This window comes from Musca domestica, unplaced genomic scaffold, assembly GCF_030504385.1.
Source record: "Musca domestica strain aabys unplaced genomic scaffold, Musca_domestica.polishedcontigs.V.1.1 76, whole genome shotgun sequence".
NCBI classification, from domain to species: domain Eukaryota; kingdom Metazoa; phylum Arthropoda; class Insecta; order Diptera; family Muscidae; genus Musca; species Musca domestica.
Genome location: NW_026712396.1, coordinates 2,564,082 through 2,576,298, shown reverse-complemented (window position 1 = coordinate 2,576,298; position 12,217 = coordinate 2,564,082). Strand labels below are relative to the sequence as shown.

The window sequence follows — 12,217 nt, the reverse complement described above, 5'->3', positions numbered from 1 at the left end:
CCGTTAAGCGTGGATTTTACAAGACTTTCTTTTGAGTACTTCCAAGGGGGTACTTCACAAAACTTTCTTCAAGTACCTTCAGGCCTATATTCGTGGATTTTAAGACTTCCTTTTAAGTACTTTCAGGACATTAGGCGTGGATTTCAAAAGACTTTCTGTCAAGTACTTCCATGCCTATATTCATGGATTCCACAAGACATTCTTTCCAGAACTTCCAAATCATTAAAAGTGGTTCTTAAAAAGCAATTTATTCAATCACTCTCAGGCAATTCAATGGACATGGATTTCGAAAGACTTTCAAGTACTTCCAGGAAATAAACTCTCAGGCCGTTAAACTTGAAATTTTTAAGAACATTTTTCCATTAACGGATTTTAAAGACCTTACAAAAAGTTTCAGGCCATTAAGCGAGGATTTAAAACACATTCTTTTGCAAGCACAAGTCTCACAGCCCTATAGATTTCAAGAGACTTTATTCAAGTAATTTAGGCCGACTTCCTTAAAATTGAATTGTAAACGATTTTCCTTCAAGTACTCCAACCCATTAAAGGCGGATCTTTATACCCTCAGCCATATTGCTAGAGAGGGTATTTATCATTTGATACGGCCAAAACGTGTCTAATCGAAATAATGGTTTTTAGACCCTCGGTCTCTTTGGACCAAATCCGTTTGGAGTCGATCTAGCGATGCCCGTCTGTCTGGCTGGCTGGTGCGCACGATAACTTTCGAAGGGAGTACCCGATTTGGTCCAAACTTGGTACATCGTAATATTTTTGTCAAACTTAGATCGAGTTCTGAGATGGGCAATATCGGTCACTCCTTCTGTTAAATCCCCCACAAAACGACAAATTTTTCAAAGAAAAAAATTTACTGCACCGAAAGAGGAAGGATAATCCGATTATGCTGCAACTTTACAAATCCTAATATTTTCATTAGTGTTAGGTTAGGTGTGAAAATGGACAATATCGGTTCACTCCATCTAGTACCTCCCCCACAAAGGGTCAAATTTTTGAATAATTATAACTCTTATAAAATGTGATGTACGAGTCCGATTGTCTTCAAATTACACACATCACAATATTTTTCATTAATCCAAGGTCTGGTGTGAATATGGAATATATTGGTCGATCATAAAATCCGAAATAAGCAGCCGGTTCTCTTCATATTTCATACATCGCTTTGTTTCAAGTAACACAAGATTTGTTGTGAAGATGGAATATATCGGTCCACTCCTTCTGGTACCTCCCAAACAATGGCTCAAAATTTTGAATATCCATGAAGCTTATAAAATGCGAAATTAACATCAGATTCCATTCAAATTTGGCACATCTCAATATTTCCATCAGCACAAGATCTGTTATAAAGATAGTAGAGATCGGACCATTCCATCTAGTACCTCCCCCGCAAAGGGTCAAAATTTTGAATAATTATAACTCCCATAAAATGTGATGTACGAGTCCGATTGTCTTCTAATTAACCCAAGGTCTGGTGTGAAGATGGGATATATCGCACCATATCTTCTGGTACCTCCCCCACAAAGGGTCAAAATTTTGAATATCCATGAAGCTCATAAAAAGCTAAATTAACATCCGATTCCATTCAGACCTGGCACATCTCAATATTTCCTTCAACACAAGATCTGTTACAATGATGGTAGAGATCGGATTATATCTTCTGGTACCTCCCCCACAAAGTGTCAAAGTTTTTGGATTACCAAAACGATCATAAAATCAGAAATAAGCATCAGGTTGTTTTACAATTTCACAAATCCCATTATTTCTACAAGCACAAGATTTGCTGTGAAGATGGAATATATAGGTCTACTCCTTATGAAACCTCCCCCACAAAGGTTCAAAGTTTTGAATATCCATGAAGCTCATAAAACGCTAAATTAACATCCGATTCCATTCAGGCTTGGCACATTCAACTATCCATCCATCGACGCAAGATCTGTTATAAAGATGGTAGAGATCGGACCACTTCTTCTGGTACCTCCCCCACAAAGTGTCATAGTTTTGAATAACCAAAACGATCATAAAATCCGAAATTATCATCCGGTTCTCTTCATATTTCATATATCCCATTATTTCCACTAATACAAAATCTGTTGTGAAGATGGGATATATCGGTCCACTCTTTAATATTCATGATGCTCATAAAACGCGAAATTAACATCCGATTCCATTCAGACTTGGAACATCTCAATATTTCCATCAACACAAGATCTGTTATAAAGATGGTAGAGATCGGCCCATTCCTTCTGGAACCTCCCCCACATTGGTTTCAAGAATTTTGAAAACAAATACACATCTAAGTCTCTTCAAATTTCAAACACACACAAACATTTTTGCTAACACAAGATCTGCTGTGAAGATGCTATATATCTGCTAATCCTTTCTGGTGCCTCACCCACAAAGGGTCACAATTTTCAATACTTTTATTTGTCATAACTTGCGAACCAAGTCAGCAATTCTCTACAACTTGGTATTTTTTAGTGCCAACCTTGCTTTCCAAAATACTCCAAACACAATAGTCCAATGGATTGGTATCCGAAGATTTTTGTTGCCATTGTGCGCTGGACATGAAGCGAGGAACCTTATTTTGTAACCATTCTTGGGTGGCGAGTCCTGGGTGCGAAGGTGCTGAGTCCTGTTAGAATGTCCAAGATCTGTGGCCAAAATGTTTGCGTGCCCAAGGCTTTAATACACCCTCCAGAATATTTTCGCGATCATACCACCATCACCATGGCCGGCGCTTGAGTTCTGGTGGCCAACCGAAGGTGCTCATTTTCAGCTAACCTCTTTGGCAAGTAAACACGATCATTTTGTTTGTTTACAAACTGCTGGACAACTGTGGCGAATGTTTTCTCGTCGGAGAAACCCAAATTCGGCAGTTCACCACTTTCGCCCAAGCAAAGCAACTCTTTAGCTCTTTTGGGTCTATTTTCTTTCTGTTGCGGTGTAAGTTCTTGAACTTTTTGGAATTTCAATGGCTTTTCCCCGAGCACATTTTTAAATATTTGACGAATGCCGAATGGAATATTGCGATATATTCAGTTCATGAGCCATTTTTCGGCCACTACGGCGCGGGGGTTTCTTTCTTTTTTACTTTTCGAACCATATCTGCTGATTGTTGCTGCTTTTTTCCGTCCACTTCCTTGACGTCGAGCTATGCTACCAGTATCACGGTAACGAGCGATGGTACGAGAGACACAAAAGATTTATTCACATTTAAATGCTGGAGTGCTCTAACGATAGCCACTTGTGGTTTTCCAGCCAAATATAAAGAAATCACACTATCACGCTTGAATTTCATCGCGAATAACTTTTCGTCTGGAAAATTCTCACCAAAATGCTTTTGTACGCTTGTAAACAATATAATGAGCTGTCAGTGGAATAATTTTAACAACTGTCGGACGATTGGCTTAGAAATAACAGCAGTCTGAAGTTGGTTGCACTTTTTTCATCTCACCCTGTACATTGGTCGGTACAACCAACTGACTGACCGACTTTTTAACTTGTTAGCTACATTTTTAAGAGATATTGTAAACTTTACATATTTTCATTATTTCCTCCTAACCTAATAAATTTTTTTTCATATCGCCTTCAGAACTCTTGCATAACAAGTGAACGTTTTCGCAACGAAAACAAATATCGCTGTGAACAATGCTGTGGTTATACCGAAGCTATACGATCTATATCCTATGAGGTCTTGCCACGTTTGTTAATCATCCAACTGAGTCGTTTCTCCGGTGGCATGGAGAAAATCAACAGCTACATTCCCACATCATTTACGTTGCAATGTTTTTGTTCGAAATGCTGTGAACTGAGCGATGCCAACAAGTTGCACATCTACAAGCTGTACAGTGTTATTACGCATGTGGGCGCCACCATGTCTGTGGGCCATTACATTGCCTATACCTGTTCTTTGGACTGGGCCAATGAATACATTAACTGTCCTAAAGAGCAGCGGCGAAGAGCTAGTCAAGAGAGAGCTGCTGCAGCGGCGGCGGCGGCTGCTGCCATGAATGGCAGCGGTGGTACGACATTAACATCAAATCCCATGCAGCAGGCGGGTTCAACATCGTCCACAACGAATGCGAATAATGTGGGCTCCTCCAATAATTCATCGTCCTCCTCGGGTACAACAAGTTTTATGAAAATTATGAAATTTGGACGCAGCAAAGCTTCGAGCAGCGGAGATATGAGTAAACATGTTAAGCATCTGAATGGCCTGACATCTAGTGGTGGCAGTGGCAGTGGCAGCGGCAGCGGTGGTGGCAGTAAGGCCATTACAAATGGTATTGGTAAGTTAAGTATGAATAATACAAATTCCGCCGGCGGAACATCATCAGCAGCGTCGTCATCAGCCTCAGCGTCTTGCGCATCGTCAACGACATGTCCCAGCATTAATTGTTGTGCCATGCGTCTGACGGCCCAACAACAAATGCACTATGTCCATGCGAATCAACAGAATAACATCAATGATTTCAACGAGGACTCCAGTGGCTATACGAATGGTGTGACGTCGTCGGGTTATTCTTCTTCGAACTACAACAACAATATGCAGCAACAGCCTCCCTACAACAGTGGCAGTAGTAATAATTCATCGGGCTATGGTAGTACTGGTCGGTCCGGCACCAAGGCCTCGTATGCCTCCTCACAACAACAGCTACACAACGGCTCCGAACCGATATGGTATATGTGTGATGATGACAAAATCAAGGCAATGACCCAGCGAGAATTCGAGGAGCTCTTATCGCCGGCCAGAAAAATAACAATTACACCATATTTGTTATTCTATGCCCGTTATAATCTGCAATCCTCCTCACCACCCAAATCGGCGGGATCGTCATCATCGCCCGGCCCCGTAACATCATCGCCGCAGGCTTCATGGTCCAATGAGAGTTTGCAAAGTTCGGGTCACAGTGCCCACAGTAGTGGTATGCGTATGTGAGGTATAATGATGACAGCAACGGGAAAACTTAAATATAAGAGCAATACATTGATGAATAGTAATAATAATAACAATTATAATAATAATAACAACAACAACAGCAGCAACAACAATAGTAACCATGCAAGTAAAAGCCTGATAAAATGCAATTGTAAAGAGCAGGTAATTTAAGTTTTTATTAGTGATGCAAGTAAAAGAAAACACACACACAGAACAAAAGTTTCAAAAGAACAAAAAAGGCAACAACATGTGAATGTAAAAAATAAGAAAAATATTGACCCCATAAAGTATGCAACAAATTTTGTTTTGCCCCCATAATTCGCTGTAACAAAAAGAAACTCATACCCAAATACTCTTTTATGTGAGTCTTGGCGCAGAAGGTTGTATTCCAGCACGTTTTGGTGGATGGATCAAAAAATCAGGCCTCAATGTGGTCGTATGAGTTCCGCAAAGACTCCCATTAAGAATAAAACCCTGGCAAGAAAAGCTTTTAAATTCATTAATTTGGCCATGGAAACCTTTCAAAGGCTTTCCCTCAATAAATTGCTAGAAAAACCTTTAAACGTAGCATAGTTGGCGATATAGTTCTTTGAAGTTTTCTAAGCATTTCAAGGATTTTCTCTTGCCAGTAGAAGCCTATCGAGGACTTTCTCCTCCTGACAGAAAAACTTCAAAGGCATTTTTTTGTCGGTAGGAGACGTTCAAGTGCTGCCTTCTGTTCTCAAGGACTATCTGATGTTCTTTCCTTCCCCCCATTAAGAATGAAACCCCTGAAAGAACTTATATTAAAGAATAATAATTTTTAAATGTCTTCTACTGGCTATGGAAACCTTTCAAAGGCTTTCCCTCAATAAATTGCTAGAAAAAAACTTTAAACGTAGCATAGTTGGCGATATAGTTCTCTAAAGCTTTCTAAGCATTTCAAGGATTTTCTCTTGCCAGTAGAATCCTATCAAGGACTTTCTCTTTCCGATAGAAAAACCTTCAAAGGCGTTCTTTTGTCGGTAGAAGACTTTCAAGGGCTTTCTGTCTTCAAGGTTTATCTTATGTCCTTTCCTTCCTCCAATAAGGAATGAAACCCCTAAAAGAACTTCTATTAAAAATAGAATTTTTAAATTTATTCTATTGGCCATGGAAACCTTTTAAAGGCTTTCCATCAAGAAATTCTTTTGAAAAAGAAAGATTCTCTTCCCTTTCTATTGAAAAAAGAGGCCTAAAAGTTAAGGGCTTTGATTGATAGAAACCTTTAAAGGTTACATAATTGGCGATATAATTCGTTAAAGGCTTCTAAGCATTTCCAGGACTTCCCCTAACCAATAGAAGCTTTTCAAGGACTTTCTTTTTCCGACAAAAAACCTTTAAAGGCATTCTTTTGTCGGTAGGCGAACTTCAAGGGTCATTTGTCGTTCTTCCTATTGCTAATATACGTCTTTCAATGGCCATCTATTGTCGATAAAAGCTCTTCAAGGACCACCTATTGTCCATGGATACCCATTAAGGGTAGACTACCTTCTAGAGTCATATATATTTTCATAAACAACCTTTAAGGGTCATCTATTGTCTGTAGACTCCCATCTAGAATCATTTATTTTCCATAGATGTCCTTCAAAGTCCATATATTGGCAATAGAGTGCTTTTTAGCGGCATCGACTGCTAACAGACGCCCTTCATGTACCATCTACTGCCAATAGAACCCTTTCAAGGGCCATCTATTGCGAAGAGATGTCCTTCAAATGTCACCTACTGTCAATAGACGCTTTTTTGCCGAATCTTTTGTGCTTACACACCTTTCAAAGGCCATATATAGTCATGCCAATAAACTTCCTTTAAGCGCCTCCTTTTGCTAAAATACGCCCTTCATGTTTCATCTATTGGCGATAAAAGTCCTTCAAGGGTGCCCTATTTTCAATAGACTCCCTTTAAGCACCTTTCAGCTTTCAAAGGCCATATTGCCATGCCAGTAGACTTCCTTTATGTTTCATCTACTGCCGATAGAATTCTTTCAAGAGCCCCCTATTTTCAATAGAATCCCTTAAAGCGCCATATATTTTCAGTAGACCCCCCTCTAGGGTCATCTATTCCCACAGATGTCCTTTAAAAGCCATATATTTTCAATGGACTCTCTTTATGCGCGTCCTAATGACATCAGAAGCCCTTCTTGTTCCATTTGTTTTTAAAATATATTACCTTCAAGAGCCACCTACTGCCAATAGACTCCATTTAAGTGTAATCGATTGCCGAATCGATGATATTCAATCGCCATATATTGCAGATAGAAGCCCTTCAAATTCCACCAATTGCCAATAGACACCCTCTAAGGGGGGTATCCTATTGTAAGTAGACTCCCTTTAAGTGCCACCCATTTGCAATAGATGTCCTTCATGTTCCATTTGCTGAAAATATATGCCCTTCAAATGCCATCTAATGCTAAAAGAACTTTTATTTATTTACAAAAATATATTTTTTATTTTTATAAAGATATTGGTGACGTGGGAAATAGAAGATTGTGGGAATAGAGGAAGATGTGAAGAATTGACTATGAATTTTTTAATGCATTTATTTAATTCTCTTTTAGAAGGGTATCTAAGGTAGAAGGTCTTGTATTTCCATTAGAATGCAATTAAAAGGGCGTCTAATTTGAAAAGGCTGCTTAAAAAGGGCTTTTTCCATTAAAGATTTTCTAAAGTCGTTTATTTACAGTAGAGGTCTTCAAAATGCCATTTTGTTTAATTGAGGACTTTTTTATGGTCATGGGTTCAGGTTTCATTTACCAATTTTATAACGGCGTTTAATGTCAGTGGACTCCCTTCAACGTTGTCTATTTATTTATATTAAATTAACAAAGTTACCTAGCCCATATGGCCATGGACGGTTCCAAAAAAACTTCTATACATGACTACTCTAAATACTCTTGAAACGACATCTACTGCCAATAGATGTTCTGTAAGTGTAATCTATTGCCCATAGAAATCCCTCAAAGGCCAGCTATTGCCAATAGATGCCCTTCAAGGATCAAATATTATCAATAGAAACCACCTAGAGGCCTTCTATTATCGTTAAATTCGACTAAAACTTGCTTTCTATTTCCGATAGCAAAGCTCTTTGAAAGCACTTCTTTCTATAAGTGTAATCTGTTGTCCATGAAAACCTCTCAAACGCCACCTATTTTCAATAGATTTCCAATCAAGGATCAAATATTATCAATTGAAACCACTTAGAGGTGTTCTTTTATCGTTAAATTCTACTAAGAGTTGCTTTACATTTCCGATAGCAAAGCTCTTTTAAAGCACTTCTTTCTATAAGTGTAATCTGTTGTCCATGAAAACCACCCCTCAAAGGCCATCTATTGCCAATAGATGCCCTTTAAGGATCAAATATTATCAATTAAAACTTCTTTCTTCACTTCTTTCTTCTATAAGTGTAATCTATTGGCCATGGAAGCCCCTCAAAGGACACCTATTGCCAATAGACGCCCTTCAAGGATCAAATATTATGAATAGAAACCACCTAGAGGCCTTCTGTTTTCCTTGAATTTTACTTAGGCTTTATATTTCCGATAGCTTCAAAAGAGCTTTTGAAGCATTTCTTTTTCCGACCGAAGTCAAAATGCGGTATGGGCCTGCGGAAGGTCATCTAATGAAATCATATTTTCTTGTCGTTTTTAAGTAAAAAAACTTTTGCAGGCTTTTTTTAAAGAATGCTCCTTAAAGTATGCAACAATTCCTGGTCAAATGGGTTATGTGTTTTTTTCTAGACAATGATTAAATATTTAATAATTTTTTACAATATTTTTCAAACCAATATTCAATATTATGGGGAAAAGCAAAACAACCACATGTCATTCCTTCAGAACCTCCCTTCTGCAAAACCCCTATATTAAACATGAAACACGTATTATATTGTTTGTGTAAAAGAAACAACAAAACATAACATGTATGTACGTATGATGTTGATATGTTTTATATTTTTAAAAAGTGTTTTTTTTTTCAAAATAAAAGAAAAACCTAAAACAATTGATACGACTATATACAATTTCTATGACCCTAGCTATACATAAAATAATAATATATATATTAAAAAAAAAATATTAATATTTGGACTGATTTGTGACATACATTGTTATGGACTACATTTAAACTTAACTATTAAAAGGCAAAAAAAAAGCAAACAAAACAAAAAATTAATAATTCAAACAACACACACACAAGAATAAAATATAAAAAAACGTAAAAGATTCACAAAAAAATCAAATATAATGTAGAAAAAACCCACACACACAATTGTTATTGTTTATTATATACAAAAAACAATATAATTATATAAAAATGGCTTGTTCGTTTTTCTACGTTCAATCATCCATCCAATCGTTAATGATATTATGATTTCAAATTTTTATTTCAAATAAAATAAAAAAAAAAACAAACAAAAACAGGCTTTAAGTATTGTTTATTATTTTTATAACTCACTCATTTTAAGCATTTTTTCGATTAATAGTGTTTTCTCTTATATATATAAAAAAAAAGTTTATAAAATACAAAAATCAAACAAAAAATACTAATATTTTAGCATAGCTCTCTTTCTTAATTTTAATTAATAATTTCTAATAACCTTTGGCTTTAATTTAAATTTTAAGAAAAAAAAATATGTAAGCTGTAAATCAAATGGAAATTTGCAACAAAATTATAATTGTACTAAACAACAACAAAAAATAAAAGAAAACACAATAACAATAATAGTTTACAAAAATTCCATTTTATTTTTGGTTTTATTTATTTATAAAAAATATGTATTTTTACAAAAATATTGGCGATGTGAGAAAAAAGGTAGATTTTTTGAATTGCTTTTTTATTTATCAACTTCAGTTCCCTCTTGAAAAGGCATCTTTTTTCTCTAGAAAACTTCCAAATGACATCTATTTTTTTTTCGAGTTTTGCCTTTTAAGGCGGAGATCATATGTTTATGATTTATTTGTTTGTTTCTCTTTCGAGACGAGGTTAATGATCTGAAATTTGCAGTGAAAAGGAAAGCCAGATTGACACTATATATTTCGAACTTATTGCGAATTAGCATATGTGAATTAACTATTAGCAGATCTTTTTCACAGCAAAGTTTGTTCTTGTAGTGATGGATTTTTTGTCCACCACAACTACATTGCTTCCAATGCATGCACTTGTTTTAGTGCTGCTTTAGAAAGACGGGTTAATGGCTCTGATCGTAGAGACGGAAACTTCTAGTTGGCTGCACACCGAGGTTCGCGGTTCAAATCTATTTTCAGTGGAATGTCATGAAAAGGCGTCTAATTTCAAAAGGATGTCTTAAAGGGTATCTATTTCCCATAGATGGCTTCGATTTTCAGTAGAAGTTATTAAAACGCACTTATTTTCAATGGAACCCTTTCAAATGACTTTTACGGTCGTAGGATTAGGCATCTTTCAACCGATTTTATATTGGCGTACCCATTTTAACATATATTGCAAAGAATTCATGAAGTTTACAATATACTGCTTCAGAGAGATAAGAATTAAAAGCTCGTAAGATGATAACGTTGAAAGTAAATTATGCCAACAAGTTGGGAATTTTGATGTAACATGTGAACATATAACCGTTTATTCGATCACATCGTTTAAAATGTTAAATGCTTATATACAGGATGAAATTAAAAAAAAACTGTCATAATTTAATTTTTTAAATTGTATTGAATGAAATCAAAAATTTCAGAAATAGCATCAAATTTTAGAATAAGTTTAGACTTGTTCGAAATGGTCTCCTTTGGCACGAATTATGGCCGTTAAGCGGCCAATGAACCCGCCACACCCTGGCCGAATGTTGCTCTGCGGTATTTTGGCCTATTCCCGGCGAAGCGCTGGGGTGAGGTTATCGACACTTTGGTATTTTTTAGTGCCAATCTTGCTTTCCAAAATACTCCAGATACAATAGTCCAACGGATTGGTATCCGGAGATTTTGGTGGTCATTGTGCGCTGGAAATGAAGCGAGGAACCTCATTTTGTAACTATTCTTGGGTGGAGCGTGCTGAGTGCGATGGTGCTGAGTCCTGTTGGAATGTCCAAGGTCTGTGGCCAAAATGCTTGCGTGCTCAAGGTTTTAATACACCCTCCAGAATATTTTCGCCATAATATTCGGCATTTATTCTGATGCCACGGACGATTATTACGAGCGGAGAGCGACCATTGGCTGTTATGGCAGCCCACACCATCACCATGGCCGGCGCTTGAGTTCTGGTGGCCAACCGAAGGTGCACATTTTTAGCTAACCTCTTTGGTAAGTAAACACAATCATTTTGTTTGTTTACAAAGTGCTGGACAAAGAATGTTTTCTCATCGGAGAAAACCAAATTCGGTAGTTTACCACTTTCGGCCCAGCGAAACAACTCTTTAGCTCTTTTGAGTCAATTTTCTTTCAGTTGCGGTGTAAGTTCTTGCACTTTTTGGAATTTCAATGGCTTTACCCTATTTTTCTCATTTTTCAATATTTATCGAATATTGGATGGAATATTGCGATATGTTCAGCACACGAACCATTTTCGGCCACTGCGTTACGCATCATGGTTTGAGGCAAGATGGTAGTTTTGAAAATACGTAGTATAAGCCTACAAAACGTACTAAATGGTACTAAATATGGTATTGGGTGAAAGAATAGTGCTTAAAATGTAATCAATGCTGATGCATTTTGGTATAAGAATCACTATGTGTTTTTAAATAAGTTGGCGGATTTGGAGAATATTGTGTACGAAAAGTACAAAATGGTTCTGAAGTTTATATATAATGTATAAAAAGACCTAGAACTCTGAATATTGGTATAGGAATCATTAATATCTGGAGGTACAGCTGTATGAGGTCTATACGAAACCGTGGACCTTTACGGCCTATGATCTGCCAGAGTAGGTGGTGCCTATTACGAACTCCAAATACCACGTTTTAGATAATTCTGTGGGAAAAATTAGCTAAAATCATCAAAATACCGAGTATCTGAAGGTGTGGAGTCTGTCATTAAACTTTGACGCATGCGTGCAGTTCTCTGCGAGGATATTTCCTACATACTAAGAACATATAATCTCAATTACAGCAGATTCTGTTTGAAATTGCGACAAAAATACCCAAAAAAAAACTTAAAGCTGTCGATACAGTTGTATTGGGCCTCTATCAAAACTTGGAACTAAATAACCCTATTATTTATACCAAAAGTCCTGCAGACATAAAACACATTCGAGTAAAATTTCATCAACCTACTTCATTTTGTTCGGA

The 12,217-nt window shown here is 36.8% G+C and overlaps 1 protein-coding gene across 2 annotated transcripts in view; it reads left to right on the top strand.

Annotated features, from left to right (window-relative positions):
- The window catches only part of LOC101901131 (serine-rich adhesin for platelets), a 29,927-nt gene extending 20,238 nt beyond the window's left edge, over window positions 1-9,689 (top strand). For both annotated transcript variants that reach the window (XM_059130526.1, XM_005178049.4), the window contains one exon: window positions 3,608-9,689. In XM_059130526.1, coding sequence (XP_058986509.1) covers window positions 3,608-4,954 — 1,347 coding nt within the window. In that variant the 3' untranslated portion in view covers window positions 4,955-9,689. The remainder of the gene's footprint in view (window positions 1-3,607) is intronic.
- The last annotated feature ends 2,528 nt before the right edge of the window (window positions 9,690-12,217 follow it).